This window comes from Canis lupus, chromosome 13, assembly GCF_003254725.2.
Source record: "Canis lupus dingo isolate Sandy chromosome 13, ASM325472v2, whole genome shotgun sequence".
NCBI lineage: Eukaryota > Metazoa > Chordata > Mammalia > Carnivora > Canidae > Canis > Canis lupus.
The window spans coordinates 43,917,374-43,944,670 of NC_064255.1; the positions used below are offsets into that span (position 1 = coordinate 43,917,374).

General features: G+C 39.2%; 1 protein-coding gene across 1 annotated transcript in view; it reads right to left on the reverse strand.

Moving 5' to 3' along the window:
* CORIN (corin, serine peptidase) overlaps positions 1-27,297 on the reverse strand; it is a 235,033-nt gene that overhangs the window by 11,466 nt on the left and 196,270 nt on the right. The window contains 4 exon segments of the mRNA XM_035714411.2: positions 6,906-7,080; positions 7,243-7,292; positions 9,857-9,973; positions 26,505-26,634. Coding sequence (XP_035570304.2) covers positions 6,906-7,080; positions 7,243-7,292; positions 9,857-9,973; positions 26,505-26,634 — 472 coding nt within the window.

The following is a 27,297-nucleotide window of genomic DNA, read 5'->3' on the forward strand; positions in this document are numbered from 1 at the left end:
TAAGACAAAACAGAACCGTTTGGAGTTTCCTTTGCTTCCAATTTCTCCATTCAAAGAGGATGTTCTTCAGACGATATGCAGAAGATTCATCTTCCATTTGAAAAAAACATACAGGTGCTTAAGACATGACAATGCTGTGGTCTAAGATTTGGGAGGACTCAGTGAGGCATCATTGACCTTCGGTAGATGAATTAACATTTCTAGTTCCAGACAAATTACAGTCTTCACTACTAAAAGAACTGCACATATGATTACTAAGAAACATCTAGAAGGGGCTGGTTAGTCAGTTAACAAATATTCATTGAGGGGCTGTATATGCTATGCTGAAAGAAATGAAAATACAAGGGTGAGGAAGACAGTTCATGCCCTCATAGAGCTTTTATCCTACTGTGCTAGGAAATACATAAATAAGATTATCTTGGGCACTTTAGAAGTGACCAAATGGGGTTATATGATAGATGACCGAGAAGGGTGGTTTCACTGTAGCCAAGATGTTTAAGAGAGGTCTCTGACAAAGTTATACTTAAATAGAGTCTTTAATGACCAGAAGGAGGTAGTTTTGTGGCTCTAACTGCAAAAGCAGCAAGTTCAAATGTTCTGAGGTAGAAACGAGCTTGGAGGATTTCAGGAACACAAGGCTAGATGTCTGCAGTCCAAGAGATAGGACTAGATCTTGAAAGGCCACCATGAGATTTTGTTCTTGTTACAATGGGAAGAGTTTTAAGCAGGGGGGATGACTTGGTCTGATTTGCATTTTAGAAAGATCACTATCTCACCGTGTGGATAACAGACAATAAGGGAACAAGAAAGCAGTCGAAAAGACTGGATAGGAAAACGTTTTAATTGTTATGGATTGATTACGTTTCCCCCACCTCCAATTCATATGTTGAAGTCCTAACCCCTGGTACATCAGAATATGACCTTTTTGAAGATAAGGTCTTTACAGAGGAAATCAAGTTAAAATGAGGTCATTCGGATGGTCCCTAATCTAACATGACTGGTGTCCTTCTAAAAAGGGGGAAATTTGGAGTTAGAGATACAGACCAAGAGAACACTATGTGAAGATGAAGGCAGAGATTCAGATTCATGTGATGCTTCTACAAACCAAGGAATGCCAGGGATTGCCAGCAACCACCAGAATCTAGGTGAGAGGCATTCTCTCCTAGGCTTCAGAAAGAACCAGCCCTTCCCATACCTTGATCTTGGACATCTAGCTTCCAGAACTGTAAGATAAGGAAATTCTATTGTTCAAGCCACCCAGTTTATGGGATTTTGCTATGGCATCCCTAGAAAATGAATATAATAGTGAAGACCTGGTATGATGGTGGCCTACACTAGGATTATAGCATGAAGATGGTGAGAGATGGTTGGGTTAAAGATAATTTGGAAGATCCTACAGAAACTATTACTAGAGTAAATGTGAGAGGAATTAAGGATGATTCCTAGGTTTGGTGAACCAATGGCTAATGATGATTTTTACTGAGATGGGGAAAGTTTGTGAGGCGCATAATTATTTGATCAGTAGGAGATGTAAGGAATCAAGGTTTGTTTTGGCCATGTCAAGAAGGATGTTTATTACACATTCAAATGGACATTTCATCTAAGCAGGTAAATACACGTGTTTAAAGTTGGTGGGTAGTGGTGTGGTTGGGAAAAACCTGGGCTGGGCTGGAGATACAAGTTTGGAATTCATGAATACATTTATGATATTCATATTTTATTTTCAAATATGAAATTCATAATGATGTTCATATCAGTTACTTGATATTCATATTTGTTCAAATATGTGCATGTATTTGAAACCATATTATTAGACGACTGTGGACAGATACGAAAGCCAAGAATTGAGTCCTTGTCTTAGCTCGGGATGCTATCACAAATTACCGTACACTGAGTGACTTAAATAACATACATTTATTTCTCATAGTTCCGGGGGCCTGAAGTCCAAGACCAGGGTGGTAGCACAGTTGGGTTCTGGTGAAGACTCTCTTCCTGCTTTACAGATAACCGTCTTTATTGTAACCTCATATGGCAGAAAAAGGTACCAAGCTCTCTTCCTCTTCCTATATGGACATTATTCCTATTATGGGGCTCCCACCATCATGATTTAATTACTTCTCAAGGGCCTCACATCCTCACTCCATTCTGTTGGAGGTTAGAGTTTCAACACATGCATTTGAAAGGGAAACAAAGCCTACAATCCATAATAGCTCTGGAGTAGCAAAGGAGATGGAAAAAGAGAAAGGAATGGGTAGGTCGGTGAAATGAGAGGAAAACAAGAATACTTTTGTCATTTTAAAATAAAAGTGAAGAAAGTTATTTCAAGAAAGAAGTAGTGATGAAATACTAGGAAGGTTCCAATAAGCTGGAATCTGAAAAGTCACCATGCGATATGGCAAGACGGAAGTCATGAAAGACCTTGCCCTATCTGTGCCATATCTGTGAGAACTTGATGAGAGCTCAGCCAGAGTGGGTTGAGGGGAAAATGGGAAATGGAAAAGGGGAGATGATGACTGTATGAAAGTCTGTCAGGAGTTTTACTGTGAATTCCAGCAAAAATGAGCAATGGTTGATGAGAGATGTGAAGTCAAGAGAAGGGGACTCAAGTTAGTGATATCAAGGCATGTTTGTTGAAGAGAATGATCCAGCATTTGATGAGAATTTGATGATGTAAAATAGACAAAATGGTTGAAAAAATAAAGTCTTTAAAAAGATGAAGGAGGATGTGATGGTCTTAAAAAGAAACAGAGACACATCTTCCACCATAACTCAAGGGGAAGTAGGGGATGTGGCCATATTTACAGGTAATTTGTTGGGATTAAGGGTGAGACGAGGTGAAATATATGATGGTGTCTGTTTTCTACATGAAGTATGAGGTAAGACCAGTGGAGGGTGAAAGGATTTGGGGAGAAAGGAACAGATGTCAGATAGAGGTCTCGGAGGTAGAAAAGTGACTTTCCTGTGGAGGTATATTGGAAGGGTCCCATATTGTTAGATGCTCGTCTGAATTTCATGATCATACATTTTATGTGAGCTCAGTTAGCAATCAGAGTGTGTGATGTTCTTCAGCAGTGGTTAGCTGTTGGGGTGCAGATGCAGAGCACATACATGGTAGGTAGTTGCACGACTAGAAGAAACACGTAAGTAACTACAAAGCTTAAAAGGGGAGGAGCTCCCAGTTTCTCTGAGCCCCAGAAACTATAAGGTTTGGCCCATATTTTAAGCCAACTATCTCCTAAACCCAGGTATTTTCCACTGGAGAGAGGAAGATGGAGAGAATATCTCCACAGGAGGCAGCACAGGGGCAAGTGTGGAGTCAGGTCATTGTCACCAAGGACTTTTTAAAACCACACTTGCTTACTCTCCAGTGCAGCTGAAGGGGAGGTATGGACCCCAAGTGGAGAGTTTCTGCTTTAGTGGTGAGGATGGATCATATCCCTCCGGTCGATGGAACAGAAAAACAAATCGTGAATTACTGGCCCAGTTCCCAAGCATCTAGATATACAGAGGGAATCATGAGGACGTAACATGATTTAAGTTCTCTGCAGGAGGACGGAAATGATGAGCCTGGTGCACAAGGTTAACTGAGAAGAGAAAGGGCACAAGGAGGAGCCTGGGGGGCTGAAGCCACTGGGGGGGCACGTGCAGTCCTGGCGAAGAGAAGAGCTGGTTGGGAGAAAGGAAGGCAGGGGTAACGTGGCGGGGTTAGGGTTATGGTCACATCGCGAGGTGATCACTTTGCATGGGTGTTTTCTGGAGAGGAATGAAAAGCTTCTGACAATGACTACTTGTGGGCCTGCCTTGGAAGTTCAGTCTTAAGACTTCCAGAGGCAGAAGGAGGAAGAAAACTGCTCATTAAATTACCCCTGAAAGTCAAAGTCTTTGTGCCTCGGAACTGTTGAAGTTGAGTTGTGATTAGGGCATATGGGACTTGGTCTGATTCGCTTATTAGCTCATGTTTTTAATTTGCATTTGGGATTTTTAAATACTTCCCCATAAAAGAGCAAAACAAACTTGTCCTTTTTTTTTTTTTTTTTAAACCAATATAATTAAAAGAGACAGGCTTGAGAAGACCTACAGATGGGTCACGCTGGGCCTTGCCAAAGCGTGGACTCACGACATGAAGTGAATCCCATTAATTACAGCAGTTGATGGCTCCAGCAGAGAATAAGGCTTACAATTAGAAGCTCTCAAAGCTTGCGGGCCACTGGAGAGATTGTAAAATGAAATCAGTTATTAGCACACATTCAAGCAAAGGCTTATCTGAAGCTGGGCAATTTCTAGCTTTTTATGGACGGGCCAGGTCCCTCTTGACAGTTCTGTTTAGTGTTCCATGAAATCTCACCAAGACCTTTGATATAATATCCATTTCCTTAATTGTAAACACACATTTCTTCTCTATTGAAAGGTTTTTTTTCTTAACTTTACAGAGCTGTCAGCAGAAGAGGAAGCTTGGCTACCACCTACGGAAATGACAAAAGTGGTGTAGGAACCTGGCTTGACTAGCTCGTGAAAAGTATTATTCCCTTAAAGAACTATTGGATTTATTTAGGTAATCATGTTTTGATGAATGTACTCTTGCTAGTATAATCTCTGCTTATCACACAGTCATAAATCAGAACTAGAAAAGACATCTGGAAACACCGGGCCCCTTCCAAAGCAATAAGGTTGCCGTGTATTTCCCGACATACTACACAAACTCTTCCAATCATTTTGGATCTTACACATTAAAAGTTCTCAAGAGGAGGTTCTGGTTTGATATTTTGTATTTTATTTTCCCCAAAAGAGCAATCACCTGGATATGTACATTTCCATCTTATAATCACTTATCACATTGTATTTTAATCACTTGTTTAAATGTCTGCCTCCTTTCTAGGTTAGCACTCCAAGGAAGGGAACATGCATTCATCTCCATAACCCCCGCGGAGAGCTAAATATATACGCTGGGACTCTAGTCTGTAGAAACCAGTAGGTGAGCAGCTTTGTTTGAGCAGATGTATTGCAGTGTTGTTAAGATGGTAGCAACCTGGAACTAAGCTGAATGTCCATCAATTGGGGAATAACAGAAAAAGCTATGGTAAATCTATATAAAGGAATATCATTTAATTTTGAAAAAGGATGAGCTAGAGCTACGTCCATTGACCTAGAGGGAGGTCCATGATATACTGTTATATGGGGAAAGACACCTTATCAAACAAAAGCACAGAGTGTGACTCCAAATTATAAAGGTAAACGGTGGCATCCGGTAAAAAAAAAAAAAAAAAAAAGTATGCTTATAGCTATGAAGGAACACTGGCGAGGCTGTTAATAGGGGTTACTGTGAGGATGATGAGAAAGTAGACAGAGATAAAAAATACTGCTAGTAAAATGCAAAACTACTCATGAAAAGGGGAAACGTACAATGCATGTTTTTAGCAGTAATTTTTTTTTAACGAAAAGCTGACATTTCCTGAGAGCTTACTGATCAGTGGCAGGCATGATTCTCAAGGCTTTGCATAAAACTATGTCACTCACCCCCCACACCAATCTGTGAGGTGGGGACTTTTATTTCCCTCCTGTCACAAGTGAATAAACTGTGGCCCAGAGAAATTAATGATCTGACCCGTGATGACACAGTAAATGGCAAAGCTAAGGAAAAAGGCAAGAAGAAAAAGAAGAAATTGTGTTTTTTTTCTAGAAATTAACGATCAAGTGAAAATCATCATTTCGGTTAGGTGATAGAACTAGGAGTCATTTTGTTTTGAATTTTTGCTATTATTTTTGACTTACTTTGAAATAAAATAAAATTATTTAAAAAAAAAACAGAAAAAAGTTGTATGGTGGTTTTTAAAATATGTCCTCAAATATACCTCCTATTGAGAGGAGAGCTCTTTGTTTCTTCCCTTTGGATCTGGCCGGGGCTTGTGGGGCTCTGAGCAACCACCCAGGAGAGGCACCATGTGTGTCTTGGGAGGCAAGACCAAAAAGGGCGACACACCTTCCTACTGTCTCCCTTTCAGTGAAGTTGGTTCTGGGGGATGCCAAGCATCAGGGTGCGAATCCCATATGAAGGTGTACCCCGGCCCCAGCCAACAGGCAGCACTGACTACCTGACTCCCGATGGCTCCAGCCCTCGGCCTTCGAATCTTCCAGCTGAGGCCCCATCCACCGCTGATCAGAGACAAACTGCACCAGCCACGTCACATCCAAATGTCTGACCCCCAAAATCTTATGTGAACATACTAAATGTTTGGGATTTTTTGTGTTTGTTGTTGTTACTGTTTGGTTTGGGTTTTGTTTTTGCCTGTGAAGTACAGAAGTGGTCAGAACGGGAGACCTTCTACGGTGATGCTTGTCAACTTAGGGTAGGTTTGCCCTTTGTCTTAGTTGTTCTGGTCCCTTTAGGCGTATTTTGGACTCACCAGCACTCCCACAATCATGAGAGATGATTTCTTAAAATAAACTCACCCCTCCTCTCTCGCTGGTCTCTCATTCTCTGGAGAACCCTAATACACATACTGGGGTACCCTTATCTCTGCTTCTCCATCTCCTCGCTAATCCCTCCAGCATCCTAAACTCACTGGAGTATAGACAAATCCCCTCTGTTGGACCTTAAGTGTATCTGACGTATTTAGGAAGGTTAGAAAAGAGACTAATGCTAGCTGCAGCGTCAACCTTCTAAACTTCTTCCTCTTCCTTCCCCTTAGGAAAAAAATCATCAGCAATATACATCCATTTCCAATAACTGATGAGCACACCTACAGGACAACAATTGTCAAAGGTAGAAAAATTGAAGCAGATAAAGGGAGTAGATCAACTGTGGCTTTTGCATTGAAGTGGCTTCAAGGACTTACATATGCCACTAAGAATGCCCAAGGACAAGATGACCAACTTCAGGCAAAACCAAAGGACAAAGGGCAGCTTACCCCTCGAAGCAGTGAGCGACTGTCAGGACCCACTTCTTGGCAATGAGGACACAGCCACAAATGTGTCCACTGGGTTCACTCTGCAGGGAGCATTGCCACGGCCACCTTCCAGGGCGACTTGTCCGACCCCCAAGGATCCTCTTGTTCATTCGGGCAGCAGGGCGGCGCCCACAGTCTACCAAAGAGCAGAAAAGACAGTGTGGGATCCGCTACCAAGCCCAGAGCGATGCCTGGATCTTTGCTGTGAGGTGCAAGTTATTGTTTCCCCCACCCCAACCAACCCAGAACCCAGTCCAATTAAGGTCAGATTCCATCACCACACCGCTAATGCTCTCACCTTGTTTCGTACACAGAAGAGAAATCTTACTTCTGCTATGACAAGTCTGCCTAGATTTGGAAACATAAAAAGGCATAATGTTAAGTTACATATTTCTCATTCATTTCAAACACTTTACCAGGGAAAAGCAAGACAGATTCAACCGTTCCCAGAGGTCATGTTCTTTGAGTAACGGTTATCTACACTTTGTGCAGTAATTCTTGAGGTCAAATATCATCCTGGGAAAAAAGGTATATGGAGGATTGTACCTTTTTTTTAAAGCTTATTTAATATCATCATAATATAATTTCACGCGGGTAGGGAAAGAAATTACTGCTAGCAAAGTTTCCCACATCATCTTGGTTGGTGGCACCACCCAGAATATTGACTCAAACCATGATTTTCAAAGTAGGGAGAGGAAGGCAAGGGAACTGGACTACTTCTTAGAATCTTTGGTGAGGAAGGAGCATGTCAGATTTTTGTGCTTACAGAGAGGGTATGGATGGTCAAGAGAAGTTGCAAATAGTTTGGAAGTAATAAAATATGGCTTCAAAAAGTTAGAGGACAGATAAAAGCTCTGAGTTTTTTAGACTGGAAAAGAATCTTGACGAGACTTGGATATCAAAATGTAGATCTATGGTTGGCCGACAGGAAGAAGGGGGGTTAAATTTATTCCGTGTAACTCTAGATGGCAGGATCAGAACCAGTCAGTAGAACTTACAGGAAGTAAGTTCAGGAAAGACCTTTCTAAAACTTAGAATTAACCTTTTTTTTAAGATTTTATTTATTTATTCATGAGAGACACACAGAGAGAGGCAGAGACCCAGGCAGAGGGAGAAGCAGGCTCCCTGCGGGGAGCCCAAGGTTGGGCCTGATTCCAGGGCCCAGGGATCATGACCTGAGCCAAAGGCAGACGCTCAACCACTGAGCCACCCAGGTGCCTCCAGAGCTCACCTTTAAAGGTAAGAACATGGGCCACATTTAAGCATCTATCAATGTGGCTACATGAGAGAATTCAGTTTAGGGCACATTAAATTTCAATCACAAAGTTTTCTTCTAACCATAAAGCACTGATTCACAGTATAAATTTAAAAAACAAAAGAGCCTTTGGGAGTGTCAAAAATACTGTGATGCACTTAAAATCCTAGACTTCTCAGGAAAAAAAAAATCTATCCCTAAATATGTCATGGCCACATTCCTTTTTGAGGATTTCCTGTATTTTCATTTCTTGCTAAATTTGCATGGAGACCTGTGTACTTACTTGTGTCAATAAATTATATAATATGGAAAAAACATATTTGCTTTTTGCCTTCCCACAACCTGAAGTCCCATCTCCTCCTTACTGTCTATCTTGTTACCCTTAATTTCTTTGTAGTATTTCCAAATATCTGAAATTCATTTTTCTTCCTAGTTCATGGTCTCTCTGTCCACCTTGACAATGTAGGTTCCTGGAGGCCTGGGGGACGCTTGTCCCCCTCGTTCACTCCTATATCCCCTCACAGCCTAGCACTGAACCTGGCATGGGAGAGATACTCAGCAATCAGTTGTTATCTGTTAGATCCCCAAACCACAACTTGTAGAAATAGAAAAAGACAGCAAAGACTCTCTGTACCAACTCCTCATTTTATAGGAAATTGTGGTTCTGTAAGATCACAAATCTAGTTAGGAATCCAGAACTAGAACCAGTTCCACCAATTCCCATTTACAATGACATATATGTATGATGTACATATGTATGTGTTAAACCTGAAAGGGTTATTCTGGGATTTGCAATTTGGGGAAACAAATCACTCTGCTGAAAGATTCAGGTCATTGTTTTGAAGGAAGTACTTCAGAAATTTGGCTGCAGAGTTTGGTGTATGGGTAAAATTTCAAGACATTCTAAAGAGAAATGGCCTACCTTAGGTTTTCTTCTCTGAAATTCTTAAGAAGTGGTTTTTCTAGCACTTATTAAAAGCTTTGGAGTCAGATTAACTTGGTTTGAGTTGAGAGGCACCACTTACCATCTGTGAGCTATGAGTTTTGATCAGGTTATCTAAATTTTCTATAGCTATGTAATATGTAATAAACACTAAAAAAGTATTAATCCCTTCCATTTCCCTCCTGTATCCCCATCCATAGACAAGGTAGATGGCTTCGTTCAAGGTGCCATGATTTTTTAGGGGAAATTCTTCAGAAGTGTACTTCTAAGGCTACTTGATTATAATTTCATTTTGTGTCAGTTTTTTTTTTCTCAGACTCTCCAACTTTGATCAGTTCTCATTACTTCAATTCCCTGTTAATTAATTCCACGTAGCATCTGTAGGAACTACAGATATGAGATTTACTTTGAACAGGATGCTAAAAAAACCTCCAAATTTAGAACCTAAGTTCCTCTGCCTTCACCATGATAGTTTCTGTAATCATCATTAAAGAAACATGCAATGAGCAAGAGAAAAATATCGTCCGTGTCTAGAAAGAAGAGATAAAGCCAGACAATGTCGAAATGTAAAGGCCAATCACCATTCTATGGAAGTTCTTTACCGATGTGATAAATTTGGATTATCTTAAGTTAGAAATGGGAGAAGGTCCCCGATGATAGGCTCTTGCTCCATACATAATCCACCCTACGGAGCTCTTGTGAAAGGTATCTTACCCTTTTACCAGCAGTTCATGCAAAGTCGTCCCATTGAGGCTCTCCCAGTTGGAGTGTAGTGTCAGCCACTGCTGGTCTTGCTCCTGGTCCTGTACCAGTTCGGTCACAGATGGTTCTCTAATGGAAGGACACAGAACGATAGAACGATGAAATGCTTAAAGCACAGTGATCTTTGACCAGGCAATAACATTACTCAGCACTCGTCCTTTTTCCCAAAAGAAGCATTACATTATAAGTCAACATTTCTAGAGGGAGATTTGTGTTAGAAATTCAGCATGGAACGTGATCAGCAGAAGAGGAGGCTACTCAAAGTATACGAAAGCAATGCAGATCCAAATTGTAACAGCTATTTTAATCATTCTCTCCACTGACACGTGTTTGAACCTTAGGAGGTGATAGAATTCTAATGTATAGGATGTCAAAGAAAGTTCCAATACCTAAAAAACGAGAGCAACTTTGGGCAGGGATCACAAAAAGCAAAGTAAAATTTATCTGCCCAGGATTTTTTTTTCCCTCCTCTTTTCCTGCCCAATGTAATCCTGCAATGCAGCAATACCTTAAAATAAAGTAAATAAGGTTAAAAAAAAAATGAAGAAGTAAAGTAACTGGATGGCCATTTAGTGTCTATTTGGACAGTATAAAATTATAATGATGTTTTTCAACAAACTGCAAAATCTTCCTGCACTAAAAATTAGGAAAATCTCTGGAAAATAAAGGTGAGTGTTGACAGCATTATTTTGCTCTTTACTTATATTCTTACTCAATTTGTACCAATACCATCCTTTGAGGATCTCAATCATTCAAAAAAACATGGTTGCACCGTATGCAAGATTTAAAACCTTAGGTTTCAAAGGTATTCAGGTTTGTTTAAAACATTCTATTCTTCATGAAATAACTGGCTCTTTTAGGCAATCCATATTCGCAGAAAACCTTTCCGACTTTCGTCACTTGATGCTCAAGGGTAGAAGAGTGGAGGAATTAATTTAGACAGGGAGAAGGAGGGCTGCCTCCGAGCCTGGAAGGAAGCCAGTACCTTGCTGAAGGTGGAGAGGGTAGAGATTTCAAATCAAATAGCCTCTTTCTTTTCGAGTGAAAGGTGAGCTGCTTGGCTGAAAGTTGGGGGTGGCAAGGGTACATGAGGAGGAGGAAAGTGACACGTATATGGAGTTGTTCCCTGGTGGAGGTGTTTGGAGAAACACATCAAAGATAAGTGAGAAGAGAGGCAACAACACTGAGGGTTCAAATGAACTTGGAAATCCTGAAGTTGCAGAAGCATCAAGTCTGCAGGCTTTAGTGACTTTCTTTTGCAATTACGGAATGCCATTTTTTTTACCAAAAAAGTGGGGGGGTGAGGGGGTAGGTGGAGGGCACAGGAAGGGAAGCAAAGTTCGACTCTGTGGCATTGAAAGAAACATGAACATTTCCACTGATTATTATTTTTAAATGACTGTGATCTCGTAACAGAAAACGAAAGGAACCAAACTTCCCCCAAATCCTGTTACTTTTAAAAACAGGAAAACCCTCTCAAGAGAACACTTGATGACAGAATGAGGCAAAGAGAAAACAAAACAGAGCTCTTCATAAGGAATGGGTTCTAATCATTTGATTTTAAAACAAAGAGCATGAACCCTGACTGCAAGATTTAAATTTATTTAGAAACTCGCATGAACCGTGAGATTATTGAAGACTTCACAAAATGTGCTGCAAAATGGGGATTCTTGTTTTCCTTGACCAGAATGAGAGTCTGGCTTTCCATCAACCTCAGAAGTTCTGTCTGTGGGGGCGCAGCGAGAGGAGAACTACTCAAGTCAGGCGGAGGTCACCCACACCACTGATGGTGTTTCTCCTGTTACCGACATCCTGAGAATTCCTTTCTGCAGTAGAACAACCTGGGGGCCTCTGAAATCCAGACATTTTACTGGCCAAAATCCAAAGGAAGATAAGCTTCATATCTGTTGTTTAATTAAGTCATTCTTTAGACAGGTTTTTATAGGGCAAAAGGGGCTTGCACAAGGAGGCCTATCTATTTAGCGTAGGATTTGCACTGACGGTGGATAGAAAAATCATTGCAAAGGACACCTCAGTCTTTCAACCTTCAAGGTACCCGCAGTTGCCCTGAAAAAGGTCTCCACAGAGCACTGCACCTGGGATGTTTCTGCATTTTATTCATTAGCCTCCAACAAGCAAGGCAATTTAGTCCGGATCTCTCAGTTTTATCAAGTGGAAAATGCAAGAAATTCATCATCAAGAAGAGGGGAATGTCATTATAAAGATTAGTTTTCCATGAAATTCTTAAACACTAGAATGCTTCTCATGCACAAAAACAAATCTTTCAGCAGCAGAAATGCCATTCTATGGCTCATTAAAAAAAATATCAGTGAATCCATATGGTTCTATTTCTGCCATCATATGGAATCTGAGCATCTGCATGATTTTGATTTTTCTTATCTTTCCTTAAATAATTTTTAAAGTTATAAAAGTAACCCTATATACGGAAAAAATAATGAAAATTATACGATGAAAAATATTCTTCCCGTCTCAGATATGTAGAAACAACCACTGTAAATAAAATTTGAGAGTATCCCTGCCCAGCTTTGGCTGTCATTCATGTTTACAAACCCCCTTTTTTTAAACCTGTACACATTGTTCTGTTATACTGATATATTTTTATTTAGTGGTTCATCTTGGAAGTCTTTCCATAATAATAGTTAACATTTGTCAACTACACTAAAGGACTCAGTCAGTCTTATTTAATCCTCTCAAAAATGTTGGAAAGTGGGCATTATTATTCCCCATTTTGGAGATGGAAAAAAATAAGGCAAAAAGAGAATAAGTAACTTGCCCAAGGTCACACAGTGAGTAGATGGTCTGCGGTCTGATGCCAGAGTACCACTCCCAACACTCTGAACCCCACCCGGGCCCCCTTCATCAACAGCACACGCCTCGTTCCTTCTATAGCTGCGGACCATTACTATTATATGGCTGAACATACGTTTACTTAGCCAGCCCACTACGGATGCATGTGTAGGTTGTTTCCAACTTTTGTTATAAAAATAAATCAGCACTTTAACACTCCTAACCATTCACCTTTGCCTACGTGTAGAGTTTCCTAGAAATCTAAATAATTTCCAAGAAATAAGAGTATCAAATCAAAATTTAAATTTTTGACTAATAGTTTGAATTTTTCATTTCAAAAACTAATGCCAATTTACGTATCATTAAGAATGTATGTGTGTGTAGTTTTTAATTTTTATGACCATATGTATAATGTAAATAGTGCTATTGAAAGGTATCTGGAACTTAGCTCTTCAAACTTTGTATGACACCTGGTCAAGCATTTGACCTATCTTTTCCCATATTTTATCAAATTAAAGAAATACTGTTGGGTAGAGAGCAAAAGAACAAAAAACATTCTAGCAGTGACTAGGCATCAAAGTCACTGTATCCTACAAACATGTGTGCAGGACTGTATCAGGAATATCAGTGTCAATGCCTCTAAGGTAGCCATGAAATCGTATTTAGAGAAGGAAATTAAGGAACAATCTAATCCAGTGCCCTCATTTAAAAAAAAAAAAAGATTTTATTTGGCAGAGAGAGAGAGAGAAAGTGAGTGAGAGTGTACCCAAGCAGGGGGAAGGGCAGAGGGAGAAGCAGGCTCCCCCCACTGAGCAGGGACCCCGATGTGGGGCTCAGTCCCAGGACCCCAGGATCATGACCTGAGCAGAAGGCAGATGCTTAATTAACCAACTGCGTCATCCAGGTGCCCCCAGTACCTTCATTTGACAACCTGAGAGGACTGAGACAGAGATACATACCCATCCCAAACATTTGCGGGGCCAAACATCTGTGAGTAAGGGTCTGAATGGAGGCCCACACACCCTATGTCAACATATTTAGATATTATAAATCAACTTAACAAGCTATTAAAGAAAATGTATTCTAACCTTCCCATCTTGACAAACGTATCTTTTAGGTTCAAACACAGGATTTTGGACTCCTTGGAACTGTGGTTTTTCCAACTTGGGCATTCATCAGAATCACCTGAACGGCCTGTTACAACAGAGCTTGTTGGCCCCATCCCCAGATTCCCTGATTCAGTAAGTCTGACATAGGGCCCCAAAAGCCACCTTTCTAACAAGATCCCAGTTGGTGCTGCTACTGCTGGTCTGGTACTACACTTTGAAAACATTTCTCTAGATCGTGGACCAGGCTCCAGGTGGGCATAGCTCCTTGGGAGACAGACTCCTTGCCCCATGCGCTGAGGCATGGCTGGGGAGGAAGGCCAGAGTGGTCCTCTAAATCAGAATTTCTCATCCTTGGCACTATTGACATTTTATACCCAGATAATTATTTTATACCCAGATAATTATTTACTGTGTGGGGATATCTTGTGCTCTGTAGGATGTTTAGCATTATCCCTGACTTTTACCGACTAGACACTATTAGCCACCCACCACTCCTGGACTAATAATTAAAAAGGTCTTACAGACATTTCCAAGTACCACCACCCCCCCAAGGGGCAAAGTTAAGCCTGGTGGAGCACCACTGCTCTAAATCATGGAGCCCAAGGCAAGACCCATGTGCTCTGGTTCTAAAGGCAGCACTACACAGAAAAGCAAAGGATTTCCAAATTTGCTTCTTCGATTGTGTGGCCATAAGACACATATGAAAAATGTATAATTCTTCCTCTGCCCCAGAAATGAGAAGATGGAACTTATTCAGAATTCTAAGATATCCTGATATTCTGAAAGGAAGGATATATTTTCAAGGCCTAGGTGGCCAACCAGATCTCTAGACAGTTTGACCTATGCTTCTCCTACTCTCGAGACACTTGATATTTAGTAATAGGATACTTAACACGTGTTATCATCATGCTGGGGGTTCTTACTTAAAAAATGAAGGTCAGCACAGATTCCCAGAAACCAGGGGCTTCTTTACTTCTGGCAGCAAGAGAACAGGGCTTATGTTACACATTTCAGAGGAAAGACAAAGTCTGTTCTACTGTGGGTATAATTGGGGAAAAATAATCTGAGTTTTCATAACCTCAGTTGGTCTTGAAATATAAATGCCTAGTGTAGTAGACAAGACATTATTCACTAATCTAAATATCCTTCTCAGAACTTGGAATATTTCCACTAAGTGTTTAGTTATCTGAATTCAGAAATATTTTCTTGAATCCCGTCATATTATTTTCTCTGTTTGGTTCCTTTGGACTAAACATGTTAATATTAAAAGCTAGTTAAATTATTTTGTCAAGTAGAAGGATGACCTGGAGATTTTGACAAAAAAGTCTAACAGGTGTTAAACAGAACATGAATAATACTATAGAATCATTTGTCTGGTTAGATAACTTAGCTTATGCTTTATATGGAAAAACTCTCACCAACAGAATTGTTTTTTAAAGGAGAGCATAATGTTTGAGTTAATTTTTCCAGTAAATCTAGTATTTAAAAAATATTTTTAATTGAAATTCTGAGAACATATTCTATTCACTTGTCTATCTCAGAGATAGAATAAAAGAATTGTATTAGGCAGTGATCTGTAGGTATAAGTGACAAAAACTATCTCAAAACAAAGGCGGAAAATTGTAAATTATATTAAATCACAGTATTGGTATTCTGTAAAAATTTAAAAATCAATGAAACTAATTTAACCCATATTGATATAAAATTATAAAATTATGACATGAAGTAAAACATATTCATAAAATATAAGTTAAACATACATTATCATTCTAGTATAAATTAGAAAATAAAATTAATAAAGTACTATTTAAAATAAACATCTCATTAAAAGTGAAAAGGTTAACCAATCATAAAAATTTTAAATTAAAATGTCATTTAATCATTTTTAAAATTCAATGTCCTAAAGCAAACTCAGTAAATGGTGTCTAGTTGTAAGTATACTTTTTAAGCAGAAGTGTCTACCTCTTTCATAATCTCACTAATCCAACTATTTCCTTTGGTTTCTTTTATGTTCAAAACATTCCATTTCTTTTTTGATAACTTGATATAATTTTTAAAATTATTTTTAAGAAACAGACAACATTTTATTGACAGCAATTTGTGTTTAGTTTCAAAGGGAGTATTTCCTCTTTGTCTTTACTTTCAGGTGATTAATGGAAAAGCAGAGATTTCCAGTTTCAACTGCAATATGCCATTTTTTATTCCACTAGTTGAGAAAGACTATGAACCAGAATAGAATTAATTTTTCTAATAGAAGCCTTGTTTAGTCAACAAGGCTTCCTCTTTTTGAAAATTCTAGAAGTATAGAAAATACACCTTTTTCAGTTAAGACAGACAATGGCTCTCAATATAAGATAAAATAATTTAGGGATTTAATATTAATTCATATATGTTCATGTATATATTCAGTTAATAGTTTTATACAAAAAAAAATTTCAGGAAAATAGCACTAGAATATCTGAGTAAAAAAACTAGAAATGTAACCACTCACTCAAGGGAATGTGGGTGGTCCTCATGATGGCTGGTGCCAGTGAACCAAGTGTCCTCCAGACACTCCATCTCTCAACTCCACTTCTGTGAGAGGAAGCAGGAGGTGATGGGAGGGTGACCTTATTGTCTCCAACTGACTTTTCCACAAACCAGGGGACACACTACTTGCCCTTCCAAACTTAATTCATTCATCTTCATGACCAAAAAAGCAAAGTCTTTTTCTCTCAGCTCCACCTAAAACAAATCTTGTTTAGGGACTCCAAGTATCTCAAACCCAATCACCCTGACATGGATGTGAAGCCCTTTGATTGCTTCAGCTTGGATTAGATACCTATCCCTTGACCAGTCACTGAGACCAAGAAGTGTGGGTCATGTACAAAGATGGCAGCTCCTGTTAGGATCCCCAGGATAAATGGGGAGTGGAGCAACTCCCTAAAAGGAAGGGATGCAGGGAAGCAACATAATAAATGTCTGCTACAAGTGACTTCAATTGAAATTTTTTAGTTAAAAAGATTATTGTGCCTCAGAATCAAGATTCTACATATTCCTTTGTTAGTTTTTGGAAAATGTAGGAATGGCAAAAGATTGGATAGAAATTATATTTGACTTTTGTTTCCCTTGCCTCCAGTGACATGTCTACTAAGCAATTGCTACTGCCGAGGTTTAAGAGGTTGTTGCTTGTGTTCTTCTCTAGGATTTTGATGGTTGCTGTCTCACATTTAGGTCTTTTATCCATTTTGAATTTATTTTTGTGTATGGTGTAAGAAAGTAGTCATTTCATTCTTCTGCATGTGGCTGTCCAGTTTTCCCAAGACCATTTGTTGAAGAGACTTGTCTTTTTCCCATTGGATATTCTCTCCTGCTTTGTCGAAAATGAGTTGACCATACAGTTGTCAACTGTATGGGTCCATTTTGGGTCCATTTCTGGGTTTTGCATTCTGGTCCATTGATCTATATGTCTGGTTTTGTGCCAGTACCATACTGTCTTGATGATTACAACTTTGTAATATAGCTTAAAGTCTGGAATCACGATACTTCCAGTTTTGCTTTTCTTTTTTTTTTTTAATTTTTATTTATTTATGATAGTCACACAGAGAGAGAGAGAGAGGCAGAGACATAGGCAGAGAGAGAAGCAGGCTCCATGTACCGGGAGCCCGACGTGGGATTCGATCCCGGGTCTCCAGGATCACGCCCTGGGCCAAAGGCAGGCGCCAAACCGCTGCGCCACCAGGGATCCCAGTTTTGCTTTTCTTTTTCAGGATTGCTTTGGCTATTTGGGGTCTTTCGTGGTTCCATACAAATTTTACGCAAGGGAAACAAAAGCAAACATGAACTATTGGGGCCTCATCAAGATAGAAAGCTTCTGCACAGAGAAGGAAACAATCAACAAAACTAAAAGGCAGCCTACAGAATGGGAGAAGATATTTGCAAATGACATATCTGACAAAGGTTTAGAATCTAAAATATATAAAGAACTTATAAAATTCAACACCAAAAACCAAATAATCCAATTAAAAATGAGCATGACTAGACATTTTTCCAAAGAAGACATTCAGATGGCCAACAGATAAAAAGATGCTCAACGTCACTCATCATCAGGCAAATACAAATCAAAACCATAATGAGATACCACCTCACATCTGTCAGAATTGCTAAATGAACAACACAGGAAACAACAGATGTCAGCGAGGATGCGAAGAAAGGAGAACCCTCTTACACTGTGGGTGGGAATGCAAACTGGTGCAGCCACTCTGGAAAACAGTAGAGAAGCTCCTCAAAAAGTTAAAAATAGAATTGCCCTACAACTCAACAATTGCACTACTATTTACACAAAGGATACAAAAATACTTTTGAAGGGGCACATGCACTCTGATGTTTATAGCAGCATGTTCAACAGTAGCCAACCTATGGAAGACTCCAAGTGTCCATTGACTGATGAATGGATAAAGACAATGTAGGGTGTGTATCTATAACCGTATCTGTATCTGTATCTATATCTATATAATGTAATACTACTCAGCCATCAAAAAGAATGCAATCTTGCCATTTGCAAGGAGTAGATGGAGCTATTATGCGAAGTGAAATATGTCAGAGAAAGACAAATACCGTATGATTTCACTGATATGTGAAATCTGAGAAACAAAACAGATGAACACATCTGGGAATGAGAGAAAAAAGAGAGAAGAAAACAAACGGTAGGAGACTCTTACAATAGAGAACTGAGGGTTCTCAGAGAGGTGGGTGGGGGATGGGCTAAATGGGTGATGGGTATTAAGGAGGGCACTTGTTGGGATGAGCACTGGGTATCAAGTCACGAATCACTGGTATCAAGTGACGAATCACTAAATTCTACCCCTGAAACCAATATCATACTATAAATTAACTAGAATTTAAATAAAGATTTGAAAAAAAAAAGAAATTAGACTTGACTTATGTTTATAAAAGAAACACTGGGTTACTCACTGAGTCTTGAGGCGGATATTGCAATGAAGTGAGCTGGATCTCAGAATAACATTACCCTCACAGAATTTAAGCAAATGATGCCATCAGATACACAAAGGACTATGGGTTAATAAGGTAGAATGGAAAGGGAGGCAACACAACGGTGTTGTATTAGGGGGAGTCCCTTCCTCCGGGAGCTATTATTTTAGTGAGAGGAACAAGCTATGAATGTATTAATAATAATATCTCGTGCTTTGAAGAAAACAAAATAAGCAGAGAGTGACGTGGTGAGGGTGAAAGCTGCTTCAGTCAGGGTCGCCAAGGACCTTTCCAAGTAGTTGATATACGAGCTGAGACATGAACGATGAGGTGGAGGTGATCATGTAAAGGTCTAGAGATCAACATTCCAAGCAGAAGGAACGGTGAGGGCGAAGCCCCCAAGGTGGACATGAGTTTGCAGTCTGGACATCAGTAATAATAATGTCAGTGTGTCTAAAGTTCAGTGGACAAGTGGAGAATGCTGGGAGAGGGAGGGAGGCAGGGGCCAGTGTCTTACAGGCCACAGTAACAAGCCAGTAGGTTTGAAAGATCATATGAAAAAGATACCAGATCTCAAGTTAGTCATCGCCAAGAGTCTCCTGGTAAGGGTCCCCAGACTGAGGACGCTGCCAGTATAAGGACTTCTAACAGAAATAACACAGGCCTCTTTGGTCAATTCCTGATGGGTCGTTCAAGTTGTAAATCATGTTCTTAGCTCCCAGGACTCACTACTCACATTCACATCCAATGGCAATGCTATAATCATTATGATGAATGGGGAATCCAAGGCCCCAGAGACATGAGGGAAATTGATTCTTCCCATTCTAGAATCTTCTTGCTCACATCAGCCCAAATATTTTTGGCCAAAAGCTGAGTCTCGACAGTGCTTAATTCTGGAGAACCATCTTCGATTTTAAAAATCAAGATACAAATCTATTTTTCAATGATAAACTTGTTAGCAGAAAATGGAATGGAAGAGTGTAGAAAACCAATCTGATAAATTCAGGATCCCACATAGTTCCATTCTAGTTAATGATGGCGAAGTTCTCCACTCTCTGAGAGGTTTCCTTTTAATTTCATGAAATATTCATTGACTCAACTGACACAGTTTGAGAGTCAGTTTGCTAACAAAAATCCAAATTCCTGGCACAGCCTGCTATTCCTGATCATATGGAAATGCTTTCAGGACAACTGATAGACTTACCTTGCTTTGTTTATTAAAGCCTCATAACCAGTGGTCTCATGGAAGGACTTAAAAAAACACTTTTACTTCCTTTAGGATATAGCACTTTTTCAGGAAAATCGCTCTTCTTCCTCACCCCAGAAGAGCACGTTCCAGGGAACTGTACACCCACACACTGGACGCTATTATTTTCCTCTCACTCAGGCAGTTACTTAACCAGCAGCTTCTTGGAAATGTGTAGGATTTAATTCCCTGTGCCCAAGCTACATGTCTGCCAGAAAAACTGTGAAGACTCTGTGTAAAAGAAAATAACACTGTATGGATTTGCTTCAGCTAACTTCTACCTGGAAAATGCCAAGCATCTAGTTATTACTATAAGTGACTTTTCAAAAAGTGAAAAACACTTACACTGTTGTCTTGCGAGGTGACTTTTCCCCACTGCTGCACCTCCTCACTACGATCTGCTTAAAAATCCCACAGTGATAAAAATTCATAAGGTGGCATGGTATTAAGACTTGCCACACAAATCTCATGTACTAATGTTTAGGAATGTTTAGGAAACTGGTGAGCCACATCAGTCAGATCATGCTTATTGAATAACTGGTGCCATAGGGGATCTACTCATAATACCCAAGAGGTCCGTTGCCTTTGCTTGACTTGCATCCTGGCACCATATTTTTCTGTGACCTAGCAAAGTTTCTTGATCTAAGCCTCAATTTCCCCATATGTAAGGCAGAAATAACACTACCTCTATTACAGGATTATAATGTGGACAAATTGAGTTAATACGTATCAAGGACTTAGAGCAGCCTGGCACACACTTAAGGTTAGCCATTATTATTTTTGTATAACCTTTCTGGCAAATAAGAGAATAAAAAAATAAAAATAAAAATGACATACAGCATTGTTGAATTAAGAGAGAAATTGTGTAATACAATTTTTCTGTGCCACAGGAAGTAGAGAGAGAAAAAGGATCATGCAGGTGGGTCTTCACAGAAGTCATGGGGCTTGAGTGAGGCCTGAGGATTTGGACAGGAAATGTATGGACATTTATGGACAAAGAGGCAGAAGCAGAAAGGAATGTGCCTGTGGAACATGGATGAAGGATAAGCCAATCTTGAAAGAGGAGCATATTAAAGGGATAATATGAAGTTAAGGAAAGATAGACTAGTCTATGGTGAGCTCACTAATTGGGGAAAATAGCTCAAACTTATTTGATTAAAAAAAATAGGTGGAATGAAAGAAGACTTTTGACAGAAATGGTTTATTTTTGCCTTAGTCTATTCTGGCTTCTGACAAATTACCATAGACTGGTGGCTCATAGTCTTTCCCCATAGTTCGGAGGTTGAGAAATCCAAGGTCAAGGTCCTGGAAGATTTGGTGTCTGGTAAAAGCCCACTTCCTCATTTACAGATGTGCAACTTCTTGCTGTGTCATCCCATAGTGGAATGGGTGAGGAAGCTCTCTGGGGTCTCTTTCATAAGGACAACAAATCCATCCATGAGGGCTCCATACTCATGACCTAATCACTTCCCCAAGGCCCCACCTCCTAATATCATCACATTTGAGATTAGGAATTAACATATCAATTTGGAGGAAGAAAAACATTCAAGAGCAATTGAACATGATGTTCCTAATATGGCAGGTCTCAATAATGATTTATTTATGGTATACTGAGTGCTTCCAGGGAAATGGAACCACCAAACAAATCCTAACCCTACTTCCCCCATCAATCACTGCTCACATTTCTTTGCTCCTCTTTGCAACAAAATCCCTCCAAAAAGTTCTATACTATCTTTTATTTATCTCTGTTCACTATCTCTTATGCTTCTGCCCCACTCATTCCACTAACACTGCTCATGTCGATGACATGCACATTGCGGAATAGCCAGTCCGCAGCTAGTCCTCATTTTATTTGACTTCTCAGCAACTTTTAATACATTTGACCACTGTCTTGCCTTGATACACTTTCTTCTCTTGGTTTCCAGGATGTTGGCTCTACCTTTAAAATATATTCATGATTCAACCATTTACCGCCATATTCTCTGCCACTGTTCCAGTCTGAGTCACCAAATTGTGTCACTTGGATTACATCATTAGATTCCTAACTACTATTCCTGTTCTCACCCTTGCCTTCCTATAGTATATTCTCAATAACAACCAGAGTGATCTCTTTTAGTCAGATAATAGCTATAATAAGTGAATAATGACAAGTGTTGACAAGGATATGGAGAAACTGGAACCCCCATGCATTGCTGGTGGCATATAGAATGGTGCAGCTCTTTTGGAAAACAAGTTGGCAGTACCTCAAAAAATTAAAAATTTGACCTAGTAATTCTAGTCCTAAGTATATACCCAAGAGAAATGAAAACATTTATTTGTTCACACAAAAACTTGTACATGAATACTCTCAACAACATTTTCATAAGAGCTAAAAAAATGGAAACAACTCACCTGTCCATCAATTGATAAATGGATAATCAAAGTATGGGTAGACCTACATGAAATATTATTCAGCCGTAAATGAGAATGAAGCACTGATACATGTTAAAACATGGATGAACCTTGAAAAAAATCATGCTAAGTGAAAGAAATCAGACAAAAAGGGTATATGATTATATGATTCTGTCTCTATGAAATGTGCACAATGGGCCAGTCCCTAGAAGCAGAGAGTAAATTAGTGTTTGTCAGGGGTTTAGGAAGGAGAAATTAGGAGTGATTGTAAAGAGGCATGGGTTTTTTTTTTTCCAAGTTTAAAATGTTAAGGAACAGACAGTGGTGATGACTGCACAACATTGTGAATTTGTCAAAGACAACTGAATTATATACTTTTAAAGAGTGGATCTTATGGCATATGAATTATATTTTAAAATTTTTAGAAAGACCATAATATTTTGAGTTTCTTTTCTATGGTTTACATGCACAGGACCAGCAACCTGGGCTTGATTTACTATTACACAGGACTTGGTCTGTCTTTGAGCTTCATGGAAGTACATCAACAAGAAAACCATCCTTACATGACAAAATCTGAAATTAGAAGCTTTTTCTTGGGAGTACACTTTAGGGGAAAAAAATCCAATGTAAACCCTTATATCAGGGACTCTTAAGTAATATAATAGAGACTATCTTTGAGGTTTTGTCCAAGACAAAGAAATATTCTTTGGACAGATGTTGCTTCTATTGATCAACTCTAAAAGATCAGGGCATGAAATCAAATTGCAGCTAACCCCATAAAGGAATTTTTGCCAAAATAGAATAACCTATTTCCAGATGATCTGGTTTTATATAGAGAGAAAGCTTATGAAGCCAAGAGACACAAAGAATCACATTCCCTTAAACCAACTTCCTCCAATACCAGATGTCTCAACTAAGCATTTGGCAAGTATTAGAGGACAGTCTAAATTCTGATTTGTATTGTTGATTAAATAAATGTCCATGTGTTTTTAATAGTGGACATGTAGGTAGCAAAGTCAATATACTGTCATGAGAATTTAGGGGTTGATTTATATCCTTGTCTAATCAAATAGTCATCATACTCCCAGGCTGGGGTAAACTCAAGATATCTGCAGATGGGGCTAAAAAGTTTTTCAGATTCAGCAAAGAATTCTTAATCTTTTCATTTGGGCAAGCACTTAGTTGAGAGCTGAGCATTTGTGCTGTTAGACATGGAAGGTGTAATTTGGGTCTGAACAACTCCAAGTGCAGGTGTTTTTTAAACGACTGCCTCTATCATGAAAACATTTCAATAGAAGCCCTGCAAAACATGTAATTCAGTGTTTACCTGTATTTTTGATGAACTAGCTCCAAAATGTACCCTCCCCCCATTTGGAGTTAAAGTATATTAGTTTTGGATACTACACTACAATGCTTTTCTCTATAAATATTTACTGAAAAAAATATATAAATATTTACTGAATGAATAAATGAATGACTTAATAAATGTGTATTATAGTATCAAGATAATATTAGCATTGAATATTTTTCTTATATACTTTTCATAGGTATGTCATGTGCTGTGCTCTACACCAACCATTCTTAGATGACAAAAAGCCTGGAAGTTTTTTCCAACTTTATATTCTAGGTTGTTTCCTCATGTGTCTTCCCCACTACATTATAAGCTCTTTGATGATGTTACTTAATTTTTCATCCTCCACAAAATGCCTACTCCGGTTCGAGACCCATCAGCAGATACTTAAAAAACAACAGGAAAGAGATACTGAAAAGAACGAGTTGGGGTTGTGTTTTAAACTTCAAGTTTCTGATGTGGAGTATGCTTGAAGGTACAAAGGTGGGCACTCCACCCTAGAAGCTAAAGGGGAGCAGCTAGTCCTTTTACCCTCCCTCTGGCAGCTGGAGTGTAGGTCAGTGTCTAGTCATGACCAGGCACACTCTTCTGTAGGGACTTTAAATCTGGAGGAAATGACCCAAAGGCAGGGTTACTTAGAGTTCCAGGCATCAGTGGCAGAACTGTGAATATGCGGCACAGCAGTTGATCTCCAGGGAGAGTAGAAACGGAGAAGATTCTGAAGCAGCCCATTCTCAAGGCAGGAATTAATGGCCTCATCTTGCCCATTATCTTTGCTCCTGTCCCAGCCTGGCTCTCCAGATTTTTGTCAATTTATGAGCCACCTCAGTAAACTGAAGAGTAAACCTGAAGGCAATCAAAAAGTACAAAAATACTAAGATTACCCTTCCTGCTCTTTTCCTTGGAAGACTTATCACTACTTACCCACTGACTCAGTCAAATAATGGTTATGGTTTTCCAGCCACACTGCTCTCTCAGATTTCCCTAGCTTTTCTGTGAAATCAAGTTATCTTAAAAAAAATTCTAAACATCCTTTTATATTTTAAATGTCTAATATGTTGAATAACATTTTCCCACTATTTTAAGGAAATGGAGCAAATAGAGCAAGAAATTTTCTGAAAGTCCAATATGTGTAGAATAGCCAAAGGTGGAAATCACCAAAATGTCCATCATCAGATGAACAGATTTAAAAACGGCGTGTAACCATGTAATTGAATATTTTTCAGCCATAAACAGGAATGAAGTGCTGATCCATAGTTGCATGAAAACATTATGCTAAGTGAAAGAAGCCAGATAATGGAAATTGTTGCACAGCTTTGTAAATACACTAAATGCCACTGAATTTGCACTCTGAAATGGTTAACCTGGTGAGTTTTATGTGTATTTTATCACATTAAAAATGTAAATTCGATATGCAAAAAAAAAAAAAGAAATATCAAGGAGAACATTTAAAATAAGATCCCTTCTGTTTGCAGTAGAACAGGGTGGCTTGTCAAAAGAATTTTTCTGCTGGCTAAATCTTTGTGGTTGCTACTTTCCCTCAGAACTCTCAATAGAATTATCCATCATTATGTAATCAAGTTTTTATAATGAGAAATAACCTGTGTCTTGGTGAGAGGAAAATAAAACTCATTCAAAAGGCTTTTCATTTATCTCTAATCATAATCATATCCCATTTCATTTAGATACCATAAGGATGTTGGAAAAATGAAGTATAATTTAGTGGATCTTGATGAATATAATATCTCTACTCTGGCAAAGTTGAAAGTTCTTTTCTTATAGATTAGCATCAGTTACTCAACTTTCCAAAGACATAGGACTTTACATGGGAAAAATGAGCTGAAAATACTGGGATTTATGTCATTCTTCAAGCTGAGAGAACAAAATGTGAAAAAAACAAATCCAAAATTGGATCACTCGTTATTGTAAAATTGTTTCAAGTCTGTTCAGTGGAATCCTGGGAAATGACATTTACTCAATGTTTTATTCTAGAATTTTACAACTTCTTTATCTTTTATTTCTATCATTTCCACATTTCCCCCAAATCTCACATATATCAGTAGTCAAAAGAAAAAAATATGTGAATACACACGGTCACACACACACATCTAAGACCTTCAATTATTGCTTTTTATCCCCAACAGAACTGAAAGAGAAAACCCCACCAAATAGCAAGTATCCAACTTTCAAAGTATCGATTTCAGTCTGTATCAAAGCCAGAGTTAGCGTCTTTTCATTCTACTAAGAAGCAAAAATGGTGAACTAATTCCTGATTTACATTTCCTGAATTACTTAGGTTAAACTGCAATACCATCGACCGTAAGTTCTCTTTCTCAACTTATTAAAACACGTGTGCTGCTTAAAAAGGAATGTTCAACAAGCCCTTGGGAGAAAAATCTCAACATTTCCCCATCCAAGTTGCTCGGAAGGAACCATCTTACTGCTTTTACAGACACTGAAAGCATTTCCTTTCAGAAATACTTGAAAAGACAATGACTTCATTTGCTTGTAGAGGGAGGCTTTGTCAGAGCAGGGTTCTGTCTCAGTCTCTGCAGAGCAGGTGCCTGTAATTAAAGCAGGTCCTCTCACCTGATTCATTTCCCGAGCTTCGGAGGGCTCTAGTTGAGAGCCCTGACTCCCTCTGCATTCATAAGGAAGAGATTATTGCCAAGTCCCGTGAAGCCCTCTGGGAAATTCATCAGTGCTACAAACTACTGACCTTACCCTAAACCCATCTGCTTGCAGGCCAGCTGACTTAGCGTCTCCTGCCAGCCATCCGCACACACGTGGTGTTCCACGGCAGATCTGTGAGCCATCAGGAAGGACGTGGAGCTCGCATTGTTAGAGAGGGTCACTGAGGAGGAAGGAAAAAAAGGGAAAACCCTAATTAGAAGCAGGTCTCCTCAGGAAACCCTACGCTAACTCTGCACACTTTTGCTTCACTTGCATACATTTGTTTTTATTTATTTTAATTAAGAACCATTTGGTGAGGGCTTGCCCTATGCGAAGCACTGCTCTCAATGTGGCAGAAGACTGAAGAATGAATGAGAAATGTTCTCTGCCTTCCAGGGACCACAGGCTCTAGTGAAAAAGATGGGCAGTTCTTAACATTTCTTTACAAGTTAGAAGACAACCAGAGGCAGGACCTACTCCCACGAGTGTATCTAGGGATTTGCATAATTGTAAGGGGTTAGTTGTAACTTCATTCATACCATTTCCTTTCGGGAAAGCGTGTGAGAAGGCAAAGGTATGAAAGTGATGGTCAACTAGGATTCATTTGGCGCATGTACTAATTCCTGTCTTATAAAAGAGCCTCCTCTCTCCTCAGCACGCCACAGACTACTTGTGAAACACTGTGCAATTAATCACAACACAAATGATGATCACGACGTGGCCAACGGGTACAAAGGACTGAAATGAGAGCCCAGTGAATGGAAGGAGTGATGAGTGTGGGACAACAGAATTAATCGAACTGAACGTCACAAACGAACCCTGGAGGTCATGGTGGGAGACGCCT